Source organism: Colobus angolensis, unplaced genomic scaffold, assembly GCF_000951035.1.
Source record: "Colobus angolensis palliatus isolate OR3802 unplaced genomic scaffold, Cang.pa_1.0 Scaffold186, whole genome shotgun sequence".
Taxonomy (NCBI): domain Eukaryota; kingdom Metazoa; phylum Chordata; class Mammalia; order Primates; family Cercopithecidae; genus Colobus; species Colobus angolensis.
The window spans coordinates 2,087,345-2,109,060 of NW_012114999.1; the positions used below are offsets into that span (position 1 = coordinate 2,087,345).

General features: G+C 36.8%; 1 protein-coding gene and 1 pseudogene across 1 annotated transcript in view; one reads left to right on the forward strand and one right to left on the reverse strand.

Moving 5' to 3' along the window:
• CCDC18 (coiled-coil domain containing 18) overlaps positions 1-21,716 on the forward strand; it is a 114,166-nt gene that overhangs the window by 1,811 nt on the left and 90,639 nt on the right. The window contains exons 2-7 of the mRNA XM_011939996.1: positions 1,764-1,899; positions 2,381-2,549; positions 5,012-5,170; positions 10,663-10,769; positions 12,263-12,391; positions 21,556-21,652. Of these exons, the coding sequence (XP_011795386.1) occupies positions 1,766-1,899; positions 2,381-2,549; positions 5,012-5,170; positions 10,663-10,769; positions 12,263-12,391; positions 21,556-21,652 (795 nt within the window). The 5' untranslated portion in view covers positions 1,764-1,765. The remainder of the gene's footprint in view (positions 1-1,763; positions 1,900-2,380; positions 2,550-5,011; positions 5,171-10,662; positions 10,770-12,262; positions 12,392-21,555; positions 21,653-21,716) is intronic.
• Positions 9,397-9,718, reverse strand: LOC105510298 (annotated as a pseudogene).

Sequence of the window (21,716 nt, forward strand, 5' to 3'; positions counted from 1 at the left end):
TCCTCCCCCATCTCCTCCCCTCCCCTCTCCTTTCTTGACGGAGTCTCACTCTGTCGCCCAGGCTGGAGTGCAGTGGTGTGATCTCGGCTCACTGCTACCTCCGCCTCCTGGGTTTATGCAATTCTCTGCCTCAGCCTCCCCAGAGCTGGGATCACAGGCACCCGCCACCATGCCTAATTTTTTTGTATTTTTAGTAGAGACGGAGTTTCACCATCTTGACCAGGTTTTAACTCCTGACCTCGTGATCCACCTGCCTCAACCTCCCAAAGTGTTGGGATTACTGGCGTGAGCCACCGCTCCCGGTCTGACAGTTATTTCTTACATGAAAATACACAGATGTTGAACTAAAACCTGATTTAAGATGAAATATATAATACCAAATGGCATTATAGAATTTGCCCAATTTTCTCAACCCTTTTCTCCTTCACCATCCTACAGAGAGCTGGAGATGTTGAATAGATAAAGCAAGATGGGGACCTGATTTATTGACTTGTCTGCGAGAGTTTTATCACTTAAGCAGAAGGAAATTTGTGGAAACAAAAAAGGGAAAGAGGATAGAACCAGTTTGTCTATTAAGATTACACAGTATCTCATTTAATTTCCTGCCACTTTCTTTCCATAAGGTGGGAGTTTTCTTTTTAATCTTCCTCCCTACATTTGAGAATTTTTGAGTGGGGAATAAATGTAGCATACCATTCTGACTGGTTGAGGGAAGGAAGGATAGTTTAGTATTTGTTAATTCATTGAAAATATTGAGCTTCTGTAAGTACATTGCAGTCCTGAACGTAATGACAGGACTCCTAACCTTTTGGAACTTGGGATGGGAGCAGAATGCTAAGAAGGGCGTTGAAGGAAATGCTACAATGAAAAAGGTAAATGGGATCTGAAAGAGGAATGTAATTTTAAGATTGCGCAGAAAGCTCTACCGAAGTAGTGGAGATTATAAAGCTTTAGTTTTTTTATTGTATTAATTACAATAATAAAATATGATGCTTTATTATGATTTTTTTATATGCAAAGAAATTTAGTAGTTTCACAACCCTAGAAATACTCATCCACTGAAGAAACAAAAGCTTTTCTTCGTTTATTTCTTTAAGTTGATCTGCCAAATGTTATTTTGATCCCTATGGTTGTGACTTGTAAATGTGTGTTTTTTAAATTTTGTAACTGTTGGGCATAGGAGGACGAGATAACTTTTATCTGGTAATAAATTCCCTTCTAACAAAATATGAATGACTGTAATGATACCATTTAATCAGATGTCTAGTACTCGTAGTGTGATTGTGAAAGTTCAAACACCTCGTATTGAAATTGATATGTAATAAATAATAAAGCTACAATGAGACATAATTTAATGGTCTTTGCATCCTAATGACTTGGATTCAAGTCTTGATTTCACCATTTACAGTTTGTGCGACTTTGAGCAAGTTATTTAATGTCTAATTCTTAGTTTCCTTAACATGGAATGAAAATACTTAACAATTGCTAGGAAGATCAGGTATGCTTAGAAAAGGGGAGCTATAATAACTAGACCCTGGCTAAAATGAAAAATTCATTCATTGGAATTGTATTGAACTCCTTTATGGCTTTACACTACAGATAAATTCATTATTATTGATTTTTTGTTTTGTTTTAAACCGCCATGAAAGATTTCACAACATTTGAAATAGAAAACTAATGAGTTAAATTCTATTCGTGTGAGTATTTTGACTGAAACTACAGAATCTTTCAGGCAAGGTACAAGAAATTCATTGTTTTTTAAGAAATGGAATCTAGTTCATCAGACTACTATAATAAAGACAATGAAGAGGAAAGTTTGCTTGCAAATGTTGCTTCCTTAAGACATGAACTGAAGATAACAGAATGGAGTTTGCAGAGTTTAGGGGAAGAGTTATCCAGGTAAGTAGGTAAAATCACATACAGAATTCACTGTGCCTTAAACATATCAATATAAAATGTGTGGATTTCATTATTATGTATTGTTTCTAAAGTGCCTCTGGAATAATAAATAATTTTCTTATACTTTTTAATATAACTTTCAGTTTAGGGAAAAATAGGAATATTAGAGAAGTCTCTTTGCATATTAAAAACACTTTCAGTGTATTAGAACTCAGTATAAAATATATTTTTTGGGCTTTATTAATTTTTTAATGCTTTTTTGAATCTTAAGTAATCTTAGCATAGAGGCTTTAGAAATACAGTTTGCTAGTTTAAAAGTAATTATGATTTATTTAAAATTTAGTGGAAACATTGCCTTAAGTTCGTAACTGTGAATCTACTTAGCAGCATTTCAGGTTTTCTATTTTCTTATTTAATGTATAGCAATTTGTAGTGAATAAACTATCCAAGAACTGAAGTATGTTTTTTCTTTTTTCTCTAGTGTTAGTCCAAGTGAAAATTCTGATTATGCCCCTAATCCTTCAAGGTCTGAAAAGCTAATTTTGGATGTTCAGCCTAGCCACCCTGGACTTTTGAATCATTCACCTTATGAAAACGTTTGTAAAATATCTGGTAGCAGCACTGATTTTCAAAAAAAGGCAAGAGATAAGGTTATTATTTTTAGACCTATCTAGTTAAAAGAAGTGTTGGTTTTAGGCCTGTCTACTTAAAAAAATTTTTTTTTTCAGTTTTTCTTTAAATACCTTATTCTTGGTTTCCGTAATCTTTTACTCTGGTACTCAAAAATTTGAATATAACTGTTCTTTTTATGTTCTAACAAGAAAGTAGTTATCTTGGTGTATTACTCTACTTTTAAACTTATCTATTTATTACCTTTTTGCAGTTAAATGTCTTCTTAAGTAAATTAAAATCCCCTTGATTTTAACACTACATCTTATACATAATAGGTAATCAATTATTTATTAAGTGGTTAAGGTATACCCACCATTTAGCCTGGATCAAGTACTATGAATAGTATGGCACTATTCTTTCATTATCTTTCTATTTTGTCCGTGATGTTAGAGATCTTTGCTTGGTCTGAAACTGTCTTCCTTTTTCTTATTCTATCATATATTTATCTCCCTACATTTATCCCTCTTCCTCACTCAACCGTTTTATCTCCTTTTACACTCTCTTCCTATTCTTTGTTCCCTGCACTCCCTACATGTATATACACAGATATGGTTGCACATAATCTTTTTGGATATGTATTTGCTCTTTCCACTTCAGAAAGCCAACCATTAAGAGCTTTCTTTTTTGTAAGGAAGCTACTTAATGAAGCTGTCTGAACCTACTTTTTAGAAACAAATTCCGTGTTTACATGGTATGTAATTCCAAGAAATTTGATCTCTATCCTCATTCAAATTGCTGATCATTCTTACTGTATATGTGCCTTAATTGGGAAAACAATAATGGTAATGCCTATCAAAGACAAAAGGATAATCTAGTGTGTAAAGAGCTCCTAGAAACTGAGAACAAAAAGGTCAGTAACCCAATGGGCAAAAGACGTGAATGGAAAAAGAAATAAAAGTGATATCCAAACTAATGAAAAGGTGTCCAATTTCCTCATAATAAGATAAATTCAAAATGAAACTATACCTAAGTACCTTACCTAGTTCTTACCTATAGAATTATTAAACATTCAGATGTTTGAGATGTTATTTTATTGGTGATATTGGGTACGGGTACATTGCCTAGTGGGAATGCACAGTGATATAACCCCAACTGAGATGCATTTGGCAATATTTACCAAAATTGCAAATACATTTACCTTGACTTGGAACTCCCATTTCTGGAAAACGATACTATAGACACACCTGCAGGATATGAAATTAGGCATTGTTTATCATATCAAAAGATTAGAAATAGTTAAAGTATCTAGTAATAGGCGGTTAGTTAATGGTTTATTCATGCAATGGAAACTATGCAGTTGAGAAAAAAAAGGAGTTTGTCAATGTATTTATTATGGAGAGATTGCCAGTGTATATTGTTCCAAGTTAAAAAAAAAATGCACGGTGCAGAATGTTATATTTAATGTGCTAGTTTTTGCATAAGGAGAGGAGGGAAGTGGGTAATTTGTATTGCTTATGGATGTGTATGGAATCACTAGAAGACTAAACAAGAAACTTATAGAAGTGGTTACCCACCTATTAAAGATGGGAAGAGACTTCTGTGTATACTTTTTCTTTTATATAGTTTTGAATTTTGAATTGCATAAATAAATCACTTAAAATAAAGTTAATTAAAAGAAATGTTTTGAAAATCACAATCCTCACGAAAATTAAATATTGTAAAATATGTATAAAAAGAATATAAAAATATGTATACAGATAAAATAATATTTTACCTATTATCCATTTTATTGTTGGTGACATTTGGGTTCTTCCCATTTATTATCTCTTGTAGACAATGTAGCTATGAATAATTTTATATCTGCACGTGCAAAAGTACAAAAGTTTCTATCAGGTTTATATCTAGGGATGATATTATTGGTTCTTAGCATACTCAACTTTGCTGGATAATACCAACCAGTTTCCCAAAGTGTACCACTGTTTTCCAGATTATACTTGTATATACTTCCACCAGCAGTGGAGGAGAGAGTATTGATTGTTCCGCATATCCTTGTCAATACTCACTAAGTATTTTAACTCATTTTCTGAGCTGCTTAGTCATTTTATTAATAATTGCTCGGCCGGGCGCGGTGGCTCAAGCCTGTAATCCCAGCACTTTGGGAGGCCGAGACGGGCGGATCACGAGGTCAGGAGATCGAGACCATCCTGGCGAACACGGTGAAACCCCGTCTCTACTAAAAAATACAAAAAACTAGCCGGGCGAGGTGGCGGGCGCTTGTAGTCCCAGCTACTCGGGAGGCTGAGGCAGGAGAATGGCGTAAACCCGGGAGGCGGAGCTTGCAGTGAGCTGAGATCCGGCCACTGCACTCCAGCCTGGGTGACAGAGCGAGACTCCGTCTCAACAACAACAAAAAAAAAAATTGCTCATAGTTTTCCATTAATTACATGTAACCCTTAATTGAAATAATTGAAAATGTATTTGTTCTTTTTCATTCTTTCAGATGTTTTCATCTTCTACCCCTGTGGATCAGGAGATTAAAAGCCTTCGAGAGAAACTAAATAAACTTAGGCAACAGAATGCTTGTTTGGTCACACAGAATCATTCCTTAATGACAAAATTTGAATCTATCCACTTTGAATTAACACAGTCAAGAGCAAAAGTATGTATCTTGAAATGAGTTTGCCAGCAGAAAATAGTTATTGTTTTAAGATTTATAATTGGAAAAATAGTCCTTGTATCGCCACATTGCCTTAATGTGTTATGTGAAGTAATTTTCATTATAATACTGTAGTATCAACATGTTATAAAATCAATATTGTATGAATTATATCTGAAAATGATTGAAGGGAACTTTACAGTTTCGCATTTAGATAAGTCAGCTTCTTAAGGTGTTAAGATTACCAATTTGTGTGGTCTTATTTTTTATACAAAGGAAGTATAACTTATCTTCTCTTTTAAAATAACACATTGTCATTGTTGAAAAATTTTAAAGTAGCAAAAAGAGGAAGAAAGATCACCCAGAGTTTCCACCTAGAAACCGCTTTACCAGTTTAATACGTAGTTGAATCCAGACTGTTTTAAATAGTTTTGGTGTTTCCTGTTTTTTTACTGTGTATATAATCTGTGCATTTTCTGATGCATTTACATAGCTTTTCCATTGATCATTTTTTATAGTAGCATTATATTTCATGTGATTATAGTGTAACTTAGTTAATTCCCGTATTTCAGTGGTTTCCTATTTTTTTACTAAATGGTTGGTATTACACAAAAAATTAGAAGAAACTAAAATGTCCAATAATGGAGACATAGTAAATTATGGTATACCCATAAGATAGATTGTAACAAAACATTTTTTTAAAAAATGAGGTAAATATACTAGTACTAAGATGCAAAGTTGTTTGACTTATGTGGAGCATGATAAAGTTTAAATGATATAATGTTTGTAGTCACTTAAAACGGTGTCTATGTGTAGTCAGCACTCAAAAACTGTTACCTAATATATTTAGTGGCAGAAAAACATTACAGAGCATTACACACGTATAATAATCTCAGTTTTCCTCTTTATAAGAAGTGTACGTGTGTCTGTGTGTGTGTTTGTATGTAAATATATATACATGTGATATATTAAGGTAGAAACTATGCTTCACACTTGATAACTTCGAGAGCGATTGGAAGGTTGGAGTGAGGCTTTCACTATTTGCTTTTATAAGCATTGTACATATACATTATATGTAGTTTTAAATAGAGGAGTTATGGGAAGACTTTATTTTTCTTTTCTGTTTTTTCAAACAAAACGAACTGCTATTAGGGATTATTTCAGCACAGGAAAAACAAAATGCAGCAATGAACATAAAACTTCTTTAGTGTTTGAGATTATTTCTAAGGTAGATTTCCAGAGGCAGAATGACCATATTTTAGGGAAATAATGTTTTTCAAGCATTTACATTTGGTTCCTCATCTTTTCTTGTTCAGTTTGAGGGAAAAATGCTGTTTTTCTTGATTTCTTACAAAATTTACGTTTTCAGTATATTTGTTTGCCATTTAGATTTCTTTGTGATTTGTCTGTTTTTTCTGCTTATTTTTAAAATTTTTCTTCAACTATAGATAATCTCTCTTTTTAAAGTCATGATTGCTAGTGATTTAAAGTAAGAAAAGAGACATAAAGATAATTTAATAATTACTGAACTAATAGCATTTTTAACCTTTATTTTTAGGATATAAACACACCAGTGGTTATGCGAGGAAGTAAGATACTAGTATTGTACTTCTCAGCTCAGCATTTTCTAAGTTGTTGAAATATTTTTTAGGGAAGCCACCTATTTCAGGCCACGTATGAGCTTTTGATGTTTCATATATGCCCACTATTGAGACTCTTTTGTAGAAATCAATCAATATATTCATAACTTACCTCTGGCAATGGTTGTACTTACTCTTCTGGAGCCTGGCAGCCTGCTCTTTCTGAGCTTTTTGCCCTCTACACCTGCTATCCAACTGCCATCCTGGGACTTCTCTTTGGTGTTCTTCTAGGTTGAATCTACTGTTTCCTGAATTCTATTTTTTGTTATTTCCTAGTTTATTCTTTCTGTATTTGGAGCATATCTTCCAATTACTTCCTTGCCTGTCTGCAAATGTCTTAATTTATTCTTCACTCATGATTAAATTCCAGTTTGATAATTATTTAATGTTAGAATTTTTAGTGCATTACTCCCTTCTATCCTCCAGTGCCACTTTGAAAAGTCTGTTGCCATTGTGAATTACTTTCCTTAGCATGTAATCTCTTTTTTTCCCATTTGTTTGTTTTTTACTTTTGGTAGATGGTAGTTTTTAGGACCTTCCCATTCTGGTGTTTTAAAACTGTACAACAATGTGTCTTTGAATAGGCCTTTATTACTCATACTGGGTATCTGAGAGCCCTTTTAGGCTGGAAACTTGTATCCTTTGGTTCTGGAAATTTTTCTGTTTCTTAATTTTTATTTTTAATTTTTGTGGGTACATTGTAGGCATATATATTTTTGGAGTACATTAGATTTTTTGATACAATTACGCAGCATAATAATCACATCATGGAGAATGGGATATCCATCCCCTCAGACATTTATCCTTTGTGTTATAAACAATCCAGTTATAGTCTTTTAGTTATTTTTAAATGTACAATTAAATTATTATGATTGACTATAGTCACCCTGTTGTTCTATAAAATAGTAGTTCTTGTTCATTCTTTCTATTTCTTGTACCCATTAACCATCCCCACCTCTTCCCACCCTGACAAATGCCCTTCCTGGCCTCTGGTAACCATCTTTCTACTTTCTATGTCCATGAGTTCAATTGTTTTGATTTTTAGATCCCACAAATAAGTAAGAACATATGATATTTGTCTTTCTGTGCCTGACTTATTTTACTTAACATAATGATCTTTAGTTCCATCCATGTTGTTGCAAATGACTGATTCTCATTCTTCTTTATGGATGGATAGTACTCCATTGTGTAAGTACTACATTTTCTTTATCCATTCATCTGTGATGAACACTTAGGTTGCTTCTAAGTCTTGGCTCTTGAACAGTGCTGCAACAAACATGGAAGTGCAGATACCTTTTCAATATACTGATTTCCTTTCTTTTGGGTATATGCCCAGCAGTGGGATTTCTGGATATGGTAGCTGTATTTTTAGTTTTTTGAGGAACCTCCAAACAGTTCTCCATAATGGTTGTACTAATTTCCATTCCCACCAACAGCGTATGAAGATTTCCCTTTTCTCCACATTCTTGCAAACATTTGTTATTACTTGTCTTTTGAATATAAGCCTTGTTTTGTTTTGTGTTTTTTTTTGAAACAAGGTCTTGCTCTGTCGCCCAGGCTGAAGTGCAATGGTGCAATCACAGCTCAGTGCCACCTTGACCTCCTGGGCTCAAGTGATCCTCCCACCGTAACCTCCCAAGTAACTGGGACTACAGGCATATGCCACCATACCTGGCTAGTTTTTGTGTTGTCTTTTTGATGGAGTTTTGCCATGTTGCCCAGGCTGATTTTGAACTCCTGGACTCAAGCGATCCACCCATCTCCCAAAATGCTGGGATTACAGGATTGAGCCACAGTGCCTGGCCATGCGATTTTTATTTAGGAGGTATTCTCAACATTATTTTTTGCACTTCTATTGTATCTTTTATTTTGGCTGTCATACTTCTTTCAGTTTCTAAAGTTTTTTTTGTTCTGATTGTTTTGTATTTCATAACATACTAATGTATTCTCTCTCAGCACTCTGAAGATTTAATGATTTTTTTTCATGTTTGCTTTCCTTTCCTTTTTCATTTGTTTAGGCCTCTGACTTTTATGTTAGAAGCTTTTGGGCCGGGCATGGTGGCTCACGCCTGCAATCCCAGCACTTTGGGAAGCTGAGGCGGGTGGATCACAAGGTTAAGAGATCGAGACCATCCTGGCCAACATGGTGAAACCCTGTCTCTACTAAAAAATACAAAAATTAGCTGGGCATGGTGGTGTGCACCTATAGTCCCACCTACTCGGCAGGCTGAGGCAGGAGAATTGCTCGAACCCAGAGATGGAGGTCGCAGTGAGCTGAGATTGCGCCACTGCGTTCCAGCCTGGTGACAGAGTGAGACTCCGTCTCAAAAAAAAAAAACAAAGAAGCTTTTTTTCAGATGTTAGTATTTTAGCTATTCATATTTAAGAGAAAGGCATTTAAATGCAGATTGGTGGTTGGTTGTCCAGTGGACTTTATTTCTGGGTGATGGTTAGGGAGGTGGTTCTTTTGTAGGGAAACACCTGCCAGCTCCCAAACAGTATCAGTATGAGATGTTTTTCTTTTTCTTTTTTTTTTTTTAACATAAACTCAAGATTTTATTGTCTTTGTAATAAAACAAAAGATAACACTTAAAACTGGGTCAGTTGGCCCTTTCTGCTCTTATCTCCTCCCATTTCAGAATGCTTGCATCTTTTAGTAGTCAGCTTTCTCTTAGATCTGCAGTTGGGCTCAATGCACTCAAGCCTTAGCACAATCTTCTTTGTAGTTTCAGCCTTTTTCTGGAAAATCTACTTAGTCTGCCCACCATAACCACTCTGCTTCCTGTCATATCACTACTTTCCCTGGGCATACAGAGAATCCTCGCCCTTCTTGTACTGTGTCACTTTCTGGGGTTGGGTGCTTGCCACAGTTCTTACAGAAAGTCCCGCAGGTTTTAGGAATGTTTACCATGTTTGTGGGAGTGCTATCAGCATGGAAAGAGACTTTTTTTTTTTTTTTTTTGGAGCTATTGAGTTTCTCCAGCAAAGACTCCTTTAGTTTCTCACCTGTGGGATAACCAAAAACAAAATAGAGTAGTAAGGTGGAGCTAACCGTTTTATATTAATTCCCTTGTTATAGCTGTACTTCATTCCTGCTCATTATTCTTAGTGTCCCACAGTCTCAAGCTTCTTCTGTTCAGTTTCTTCTGATAATAAACTTTCTGCCTCGTTCCTAGTATGCCAACACCTTGCTATTAGTGTTCTGGGAGTGGGCAAAAGGATAACTGTTATTTGCAGATACTTTAAACTGTATCCCTGCTTTTTCATTGGGTCCTCACTTCCGTCCTCTACAGTACCTCGTGCCTTCATGTTCTAAACTTCTTTTTCAGTGATAGTTATCTTATTGATACTTTCTTCCATACCATTTAGATTGTGGGTTCCCATCCTGCTATAGTAGTTGTACTCTCTTTATAATACAAATTGCAGGGTCATTATGCTTTTCTGTATTTAGATTATTTCTAGTAACATGTATTCTATAATTAGGTCTTTAAATCATAAAAATTCAATAAATATTTTCTTTCATAATTGTTTATAGTTTGATGTTTTATATTTAATTATCTAATTTATGTAAAATTAATCTTGCTAGATGCTTATCAGTAGAGATTCTATTTTCTCCCCTAAATAACTCTTCAGTTATAAGTTGAAGGTAATGCCAGGAGCTTACATGCCAGGGCTGGCTTATAATAATGATATGCCCATATAAATGTTGATTTATAGGAATAGATGGGAAGCTTTATATCTGAGCAATGATTTGGGAGCCCTGTTGAACCCCCTCATCTGACAGGAAAAAAACTAAGGGCCCAGTAGGTTAATTTATTTTCTGAAAGTACTATAAAAGTTGTTTCTATATTTTAGGTTTCTATGCTTGAGTCTGCTCAACAGCAGGCAGCCAGTGTCCCAATCTTAGAAGAACAGATTATAAATTTGGAAGCAGAGGTTTCAGCTCAAGATAAAGTTTTGAGGTAAATATACTTTTTATAGCTCTCAAAGCTTTATTTTCTACTTTTACATTTTGTTATATCTTGTTAAATCTTGTTCCCCATACCTAATATATTTACATAACCTAATGGTGTTCAGTTGTCTTAGAACTCGTTGAATCTATTTTTAGTCAATCATAACTCCTCTTGGCTGTAGGTTGCATGCAGTATATAGGGGTTAAAAAAGACTAAGGTGAGATGCCTATTTATATGCTTTTATCAAATATGAATTAGTTCATTTCTTCACCTACATAGCAGTATATACTCAGTATTTCAAAGGGAGTTCAAGAAATAAAATGTAAAGGAGTCAGACACTTTTATTATTTTTACAGACAAGGTCTCACTCTGTCACCTAGGCTGGAGTGCAGTGGTGCAATATGGCTCACTGCAGCCTCAGCCTCCTGGGCTCAAATGATCCTTCTGCCTCAGCCTCCCAAGTAGTGGGACTACAGGCACACACCACTGTGCCCAGCTGAGCTTTTTATTTTTTATTTTGCAGAGACAGGGTCTCACTATGTTGGTCAGGCTGGTCTCAAACTCCTGACCTCAAGCAGTCCTCCTGCTTTGGCCTCTCAAAGTGTTGGGATTATAGGCATGAGCTGTCATGCCTTGCCATCAGGCACTTTATAATTTATTCTCTTCTGCTTTGAATAAAATGGGAAATATATGCATATTAAATAACATATTACTCTGAGTGATTCTGAGAGTATAGTTAAAGGACCAGCAATAGTAGCATCACCTGGGAACTTGTTAGAAATGCAAATTCTCAGGCCTTATCTCTGGCATACCGAACCAAGTTGGGAGGTGTTTTACAAGTTCTGCAAATGATTTGCTGCATACTAAAGTTGTCTTTTATGTCCATCAGAGTTTTGTAATTTTCTTTCTAATACATATATTATTTTAAATTTATTTGTAGGTATTTTATATTTTTGGTAATTATGAATTGTTCCTCCTTTGTTCATTGCTAGTGTATGGGAAGGTTACTGACTTTTGTGTAATATAATTATTTTGTAATTGGTAGCTAATGGTATTATCAGCAAATAAGGAAAATTTTGTTTCTGACTCAAAGAGTAGGAAAAAAAAAATTTTGTCTTTCCTTTTCAGCATTTATACTTCTTAATACTTTTTCATATTTGCTTTTTGCAGTGGGTAGAACTGTTAGTAAAGTTGTTGGATGTGGGATGATAACAGTCATCCTTATTTAGTTTCTGAACTATACAGGAATGCTTCTGGTATCTGACTATAAAATATGATGTGAGTTATTACTTCAGATATATTTATCAACTGGTGGAAGTATTCTTTTATTTTTAAAAAAACTCTTAATTAACAAGTGATGAATATACCTTTTTCTCTGTCTCTTTTTGTATATTGTTTCTCTTAACTCATTGATTTAAACAAATATAATTCCTAATATTAAATTATTCTTGCATACCTGGGATAATCTCTTTAGTAGTCTTAAAGTATCCTTTATTTTATAGAGAGGCAGAAAATAAGCTGGAACAGAGCCAGAAAATGGTAATTGAAAAGGAACAGAGTTTGCAGGAGTCCAAAGAGGAATGTATAAAATTAAAGGTGGACTTACTTGAACAAACCAAACAAGGAAAAAGGTATGTGTTTTTAAAGCAAATACATTTTTTTGAAAGGGAATAAAACAATATATTACCTGTTTAAAATTCTAGTTAATTTTTGAAGTGAAAAAATTTCAGAGATTTGGCAATAGAATAACTTATTTTTTTATCTATTAATTTTTTGAAATTTTCCATTAAAATGTTTGTGTGTGGAGTTTATGTTATTAGCATTCTGGATTGGGCTGAATTTCCACAAAACTGATAATGATTATCAGTGTAATGATACTTATTTCTGAAATTAAGTTCTATGGCCTATTTGAAACCAGTATACTGAGTTTAAAATACTAACAGGGAAAAAGCCTGTAAATTAATATTACCTCTAATAAAACTGAATAAAATGTTGAATGAGCTCTTAAAAAGAAAATTTTGCCTCATAGAGAAAGAAACTCAATACATGAGAATGTGTGGTTGGATCTTCCTTTAGAAATATATAAGTAGTACAAAAATATCTATTTCGTATAAATTATATCTTGAGATAAAGTCTTTTAAGTGTCTCTGTCCAAGGAACCATTAACTCTGAATGCCAGTTCACTTTTAAAGTGATAAAGATTTAAATTTTTTTAGTTTAAGCTAATAAGATTTTATAATGAAATAGGATTATAGCAGTTTTTATACAGTATAAAGCCATAATCTGTACTAAGCAATATTACAAACATTGTACTAAGCAATATTTGCAATATTGCTTAGCAGAAAATGCTTAGGTTTTGGAGTTAGTTAGAAAATTTTTAGATTTTACCTCTCATTGGTTTTGTTACCTTGGCCAAATGATACAACCTTTTGAAATCTCAGGTTTTTTTCATCTGTTAAATAAAGACGATATTATCTTTATATGGATAGATATGAAGAGTAAATAAAAAAAGAAATGTAAGGTACCTCTTAATAAATACTAATAATTCGTAACTATTATATAAACTTTGTGGTTAAATATTCTAGAATTCACACTTTACTTACTCAGATAAGCTTTGCGTATGGTTATTTAAAATAGTGAGATAATAATACATGAAGAACACATTCACAATATAGCTGCCAAGAAAAAATAAAGAGGAAGAGCTACTCGTTTCCTCTATAGAACTTAGAAAAGAGATGATTTTCAGGGTATTGACTTTGTTGTTGTTGTTTGAGATGGAGTGTTACTCTGTCTTGCAGGCTGGAGTGCAGTGGTGTGATCTTGGCTCACTGCAGCCTCTGCCCCCCGGATTCAAGCAGTTCTCCTTTCTCAGCCTCCCGAGTAGCTGGGATTACAGGCGTGCACTACCACACTCAGCTGATTATTTTATTTTTAGTAGAGACAGGGTTTCACCATGTTGGTCAGGCTGATCTCAAACTCCTGACTTCAAGTAATCCACCCTACTTGGACTCCCAAAGTGCTGGAATTATAGGCCTGAGCCACTGCGCCCAGCTAAGTATTGACTTTGGTTTCACAAAGTGAGTAAGTGGGGACAGACACTGGGCAGCATGTGCAAAGGTATAGATGTATTAAAGAGTATCATTGCTGAAGAACTCTTAAGTAATTTTATGTTCTTATAAGTGAATAGGTGTAATGGGAGATGAGACATGAAAGACACACTGGATCCAGACTGTAAATGACTTTGTGTGTTATACCAAAGGATTTGTATCTTAACCTGGAGAGCATAAATAGCCAATTGAGATTTTTAGGTAGAGATATGATATGAAGACTATTAGAGCTTTTTGAAGAACTAAAATGAATATTGACTTTCTGCTATGGTCTGAATGTGTCCACCCAGTTTTTTATATTGGAAACTTAATGCCAATGCAACACTGTTGGGAAGTGGAGCATTTAGGAGGTACTTAAGTCACAAGGGCTTTGCTTTCATGAATGGATTAATGCCATTATAAGAGGGCTTGACAGAGGAAGTTTGTCCCTTTTTTCCTTTCTGTCATGTCAGAACATAGTGTTCCTCCTCCTTGGAGGATGTAGCATTTAAGGCACCATCTTGGAAGCAGAGAGATTAGGCCCTACCAACCTGCCAGTGCCTTGATTTTGGACTTGCCAGCCTCCAGAACTGTGAGAAATACATTTCTATTTTTTATAAACTACCTAGACTATGGTATTTGTCTAACAGCACAAATAGACTAGGACACATTCTGAGATTTAAAGATCAAAACCTTTGCAAGGACTATTTTTTGGGTGGAGAAGATTAATCATAATGGATTAAAAAGCCAGTGTAAAGGGAGAGATTGTTTAGCTTTATGCTGTTTGTAAGAGATTACCTAAAACATAAGGACACAGGAAAATAGAAAGCAGACGGGGTGCGGTGGCTAACACATGTAATCCTAGCACTTTGTGGGGCCAAGATAGGTGGATCACTTGAGCTCGTGAGTTCAGGACCAACCTGGGCAACATGGCGAAACCCCATCTCTACAAAAAATATAAAAATTAGCCAGGTGTGGTGGCACACGCCTGGAGTCCCAGCTACTCAGGAGGTTAAGGTGAAAGGGATTGCTTGAGCCTAGGAGGCAGAGATTACAGTGAGCCGAGATTATGTCACTGCACTCCAGCCTGAATGACAGAGCGAGACTCTGTCTCAAAAAAGAAAAAAAAAGAATGGAAAGGAATGTTTCAAATACGCACCAAAGCAAAGTTGATATTACTATATTAGGATCAGAATAGACTTCAATGCAACGAACATTACCAACATTAAAATGACTCGTATAATGTTTAAGTGACAGCCAAGAAGATATAAAGACTGTAAACCAGCAAGATATAAAGACTCTAAACTTATATGTATCTAATAATTTAGTCCCAAAATACATAAGAAAAATAACACAATTTCAGGGAGGAAAGAACAAATCTGTAGTCATATGGGGAAAATTCTTTTTTTTTTTTTTTTTTTTTTTTTGTTGAGACGGAGTCTCGCTCTATCACCCAGGCTGGAGTGCAGTGGCAGGATCTCAGCTCACTGCAAGCTCCGCCTCCCGGGTTCCCGTCATTCTCCTGCCTCAGCCTCCTGAGTAGCTGGGACTACAGGCGCCCGACACCTCGCCCGGCTAGATTTTTGTATTTTTTTAGTAGAGACGGGGTTTCACCGTGTTAGCCAGGATGGTCTCGATCTCCTGACCTCGTGATCCGCCCGTCTCGGCCTCCCGAAGTGCTGGGATTACAGGCTTGAGCCACCGCGCCCGGCCTCATATGGGGAAAATTCTTTATACATTTATCAGGAATTGTTAAGTAACAAAAAATTAAGACTTGAAGTGTTGAATAAGACAATGAATATTCTTTTTTTTTGGAAATGGAGTCTCGCTCTGTGGCCCGGGCTGGAGTGCAGTGACCGGATCTCAGCTCATTGCAAGGTCCGCCTCCCGGGTTTACGCTATTCTCCTGCCTCAGCCTCCCGAGTAGCTGGGACTACAGGCGCCCGCCACCTCGCCTGGCTAGTTTTTTGTATTTTTTAGTAGAGACGGGGTTTCACCGTGTTCGCCAGGATGGTCTCGATCTCCTGACCTCGTGATCCGCCTGTCTCAGCCTCCCAAAGTGCTGGGATTACAGGCTTGAGCCACCGCGCCAGGCCAATATTCTTGATCTAATGGATGTGCATATGGAACCCTGTAGTCAACAGTTTGAAATTGACGTTCTTTCAAGCAGATGTAATTAATCTGTTACCTCACTATGCCAGATAGCATGAATTTGAAAAAATTCCAAAAGATTGATGTAGTATGTATTATCTTCTCCAACCACAGTTCAGTTAAGTTAGAATATAACTCCTTGAAATCCTGTATGTTTGGAAATGTAAAACCAGGCTTACTGGTGTTCATTGACTATTGAATAAATTAGAAAACTTTTAGAACTGAGTGATATAAAAAAAATTGTGCATCACTGCTTGTAGGCTGTACCTAAAGACACTCTTAGAGGAAAAAATTTAACCTTATATACATGTATTATATCATGACTGAAAATTAATGAACTAAAATAGCCAATTGCATGGTCAGGAAAAGGAGGACATCAGAAGAAAGAATGAACACCAGAGAAAATAGAAGTAAGGAAATAATAAAGATAAGGATGAAATGGATGAATAGAAAACAATGAAACAATATAAAGGATTACCAAAACCTAAGTGTGGTTATTTTCACAATGAACAAGAAAATGGGCATCAGAGAAGATTAATAAAGCAGAAAGGGCACAAGTGTTGGGATTGACAAGGGACTCCCAAACTACACATTTAACTATAAATTGGTAAGCCATAAGAAATATGTAAGAAATAAGACCAATAACTGAATCATTTTAAAGATGATACATTTGAAAACTTAGACTAAATAAATTTCTCAGCAAAATATACTTTAACAAAACTAACTTTAAAATAAATGGAAAACCTGAAAAAAATATATATATATGTGTGTGTGTGTGTGCATCTATATGTGTGTACATATATATATGTGTGTCTGTATATATAGCTGTTAGGGATATCAAATCAGTAATTAAAAATCTGCCCACAAATAACTAAACTAGTCAAAACAATGACGACAAATGGAAACATCAGGCCTGCTATGGCCCACGATGGCTAAAATGGAAAAGACTCTCAAAAACAAGTTTTGGCAAGGATGTGGAATTGAAATTCTTCTGCATTTCTAATGGAAGTGTAAATTTGTAGAACCACTTTGGAAAACTATCAGTAGCTGCTAAAGGTAAACATAAGCCTGCCTTAGGATCCACCATTCATTTCAACAAAACTTAGTCCCTATGTTAAAAGACATGTACAAGAATGTACATTTTATTTGTAATTGCTAAATGTTCATCAACAGTGTAATTGAGAAATAAACTGTGGTATGTTCACATAATTAATTACACACATCAGTAAAAAAGAGCAGCTACAACTATGTAACAACATGGGTTAATATCACACATACAGTGCTCAGTAGAAGAAGCCAGACACAATAGAATACTGTATAATTCCATAGCAAATTGAGGATAGGCAAAATTAACATATGTTGTTAAAAGTCCAAATGGTGCTTACCTTTTTGGGGTAAAGAATACTCACTGGGAAGGTACACAGGGGAGCTGGAAGTGTTCTCTATTTGATTGGGATAGTAGTTAAGTAAGTATACACATTATTAAAACATTCACTCAATCAGGATTTCTGTACTTCACTCAATAAAAAATTAAAATCAAATAAGAAAAACTATAAGAAAAAATCTACAGAAGATACATATAGTCTTACTTTTTTTTAAAGAGATATGGTATTGCTTTGTTACCCAGGCTGGAGTGCAATGCTGTGATCGTGGCTCACTGTAGCTCCCAACTCCTGGGCTCAAGCGATCCTCCCACCTCAGCCTCTCAGATAGTTAGGACTACAGGCTTGCCCCACCACACCTTACTAATTTTTTTTTTTTTGAGGCCGAGTCTCGCTCTGTCGCCCAGGCTGGAGTGCAGTGGCACAATCTCGGCTCACTGCAAGCTCCGCCTCCCGGGTTCACGCCATTCTCCTGCCTCAGCCTCCGGAGTACTGGGACTACAGGCACCCGCCACTGCACCCAGCTAATTTTTTGTATTTTTAGTAGAGACAGGGTTTCACTGTGTTAGTCAGGATGGTCTCTATCTCCTGACCTCGTGATCTGCCCGTCTCGGCCTCCCAAAGTGCTGGGATTACAGGTGTGAGCCACTGCTCCCGGCCCACACTTGACTAATTTTTAAATTTTTTTTAGGCATGGGGTCTCACTGTGTTGCCCAGGTTGGTCTTGAGCTGCTGGACTCAAGCGATCCTCCTGCCTTGGCCTCCTAAAGTGCAAGTATTATAGGCATGAGCCACTGTGCCTGGCTTTAATGCATATTTTAGAATGTATTCGGGGGGTTTGTTTTAATCAGGTATAGTAAGATACAGACACATGACTGACATGAAGGAAGAAATTTTTATACTTACAGATTTCTAGAAGCAGGAGGCACTCTATGCTGTTTTGGGATCCTTGGGGTGTTGCTTCACCAGCCAGAAACCTCTGTGGCCAGTGGCACTTTTGCCTGAGTTTTGCTCTGGCCTACTGGGCTCATTCCACCCACTCAGCCTGGCAGGCTGCACTTGGCTTGTGCTACTACCCTGGATCCCATACCTGTCAAGAGTGAGCTAGGTGCAGAATGGCAAGGGGTATGTGAACAACTGTAGGCACTGGCCACTATGCATAGCCAGGCATGCCTGCTGTGGTGGTGTGAGCAGCTCCAGGCACCAGCTCCCTGTGAGGCTGTGGCTGGACCAGGCGTAGCATAAGCAGCTTCCATGGCTGACACCAGGGAACGTGGTGATGCCGGAAGCTTGGAGACACCAGGAACCACAGAGCCCTAAAGAGGGTGTCACAGCCCTGGCTCGGGAAGCTCATAGGTCTGGGCTCCCCGAAGGGCTGCAGCTCTTCTCTCCTTCTCTTGCCTTTTCTTCTTGTTGCCTGCAACGTGGTGAACAAGGGGTGTGTTTCAGCCATTTGTGTTACAGCATTTTTAGCCCCACCATTCAGTAGGTCCTGAGTTCTTGTCCTGTGTCTGGGAAGAATGAGGTACACAAACAAGTGGAGGGTGAGCAATACAAAGAGAAGCTTTGTTGAGTGACAGAACAGCTCAGAGGAGACCCGCAGTGGGTAGCTCCTCTGAATGGCTACCCCTACCTCATTCGCGTTCTGGTACATGTAGACATAGTAAATGCAGCAGTACCCGATGTCGATTGCCACCTTCACAGCTTCAGTTACCTGGCCCAAGGGGGACTTGCAGGTGCCCAGCCCCAGGATGAGCATCTAGGCGCTGTTGTTGAGCATGAGGTAGCTGGCTGTGGCTGCTGCACTTTACGGACCCCCACCTGGAACTGTCTTATTTTATTTTTTTAGAGATAGGGTCTTGCTGTGTCACCCAGGCTAGAATGCAGCATTGCGATCATGGCTCACTGCAGCCTCAAACCCCTGCGCTCAAGGGATCCTCCTGCTTCAGCCTCTAGAGTAGCTGGGACTACAGGTGTGCACCACCACTCCCAGTTAACTTTTTGTAGAGATGATCTCACTATGTTTACCAGACTGGTCTCTAACTTCTGGCTTCAAGCAATCCTCCTGGCTCAGCCTTCTAAAGTGTTTGGAATACAGGCATGAACCACCATACCCAGCACATAAAAATTTTAGAGATGTTAAAAATGTGAAACCGTGGTAAGACTAGAGGTGGTTATTAAAGAAAAAAAAAATAAAAAAACAGAAGCGAAAACAGGCTGGGCACAGTGACTCACTCCAGTAATGCAAGCACTCGAGGGGGCCAAAGTGGGAGTATTACTTGAGGCCAGGAATTCAAGACCAGCCCGGGCAAAATAGCAAGACACCCATCTCCACACACACAACGAAAAGTGAAAACAATGTGCCTCTCAGAATAGATGAACTGTGATATGTACTATTTGTGGGTGTAGGTTAACATGAATGTACAAAATAAAAAACACCCAAATCAGGATAGGGTGCCTCTCAGAATAGATGAACTGTGATATATACTATTTGTAGGTGTAGGTTAACATGAGTGTACAAAATAAACACCCAAATCAGGATAGGGTTACCTCTGTGGAATAAGTCAGGGGAATGGGATTTGGACAGGACACATAAGGACCTCAACTTTATTTGTAACGTTTTGTTTGTCTTCTGTAGCCTTTTCAGACAAAGAGTGAAGATTCATTAAAACATGATTGGAAGTACATGGTAATATTTATCCACACTTTTGTGTGTGGCTGAAATATGTCATTACTTTTTACAAATTGGAAGTGAGGAAGAGTAGATAAGTGTAAAGTGGATAAGTCTGGCTTGAAAAGAAGGCTGGGCACAGTGGCTCAAGCCTGTAATCCCAGCACTTTGGGAGGATCACGAGGTCAGGAGATCGAGACCATCCTGGCTAACACGGTGAAACCCCGTCTCTACTAAAAAAAATACAAAAAACTAGCCGGGCGAGGTGGCGGGCACCTGTAGTCCCAGCTACTCGGGAGGCTGAGGCAGGAAAATGGCGTGAACCTGGAAGGCGGAGCTTGCAGTGAGCCCGGATCGCGCCACTGCACTCCAGCCTGGGCCACAAAGCGAGACTCCGAAAAAAAAAAAAAAGAAAGAAAGAAAGGAAGGGAGGGAGGGAGGGAGGAAGGAAGAAAAGAAGGATGATAGAGGAAGGCACAATATGTGGGAAGGTTTTTGTTTGTTTAAGTGAGAAATACAGGTATCCTTTGCTCTGAACAGTACCTGTGCACACTCAGGAATTTATTATATTCCTATAGATTTTCAGAGAAATCCTTGGTTGTCCTTACTTTCCTTTATCTGAAACTTTGGAGTCAAATAGACATACTTAACCACATAGATTCAGGAAGTTAGGAATACTTTTACTTGAACTTTTTATACTTGTGGCAAAATAACCAACAGAGGGAATGAAAATACAGAAGCTAGAGTGCATTTCTGAAGGGTTAAGAGTTAAGATCCAGACTATAAATAGAGTAATTCACCCTGAATAAGAGGAGGATCACTAACCTCAGTTACATTAGAAAGAATATGATGGGAATAGCTTTAAATATTAAAATATTTTTAGGCGTCAGTGTGATATTGACCAAGTATTCTCAATGTATTGTGCCCCAAATTTTCATTTCATTACAAGAAGCGTAAGGAACTAAGAGATGAGGTAACAAGGTTGGGCTTAAACAGTGCTTGGTGGTGGTTGTGTTTTTTGTTGTCTAGATTTTTATATCTGTTATCAATAGAAGTAAACATTTTTTTAAATACCTGTTTGAAATTTATTTGACCTTTGCAAAGGTCACAGAATTTACTGAGTATATTTAATATTCTAGACAATAGACTGATTCTGTAATTCCTAACCTTTGAAAATTTATCATCCAGCCTCAGGCTATTTCCCTAATCTGTCTTTTCCAGATAGGGGAAAAAAATTGCCAACACGTAAGAATTTATATATATTTCAACATTTATGTTTATAATTGTTTTGTGTTATATTTTATTTTTCATATTGATAGAGTGAGAAAGTTTTTGTAGTATGATCTACATTCTTCGTTTTATACTTTAAGCCTAATACTTCTTTTTAGTACAGAGAAATATGTTTCTCTCCAATTATTCCTTATAATTAAAGATTACTTTGGAACTTAACTATTCAAATGCAGAGCATTCTTCACTTTTATTCATTATCTCTTTTTAAATTTTAGAGCTGAACGACAAAGGAATGAAGCACTATATAATGCTGAAGAGCTGAGTAACGCTTTCCAACAATATAAAAAGAAAGTGGCTGAAAAACTGGAAAAGGTAAGAGGCATTTGTGCAAATTCAGTGTTTTGTATTACTGTCTATATTCCAACAATAAAGGTAG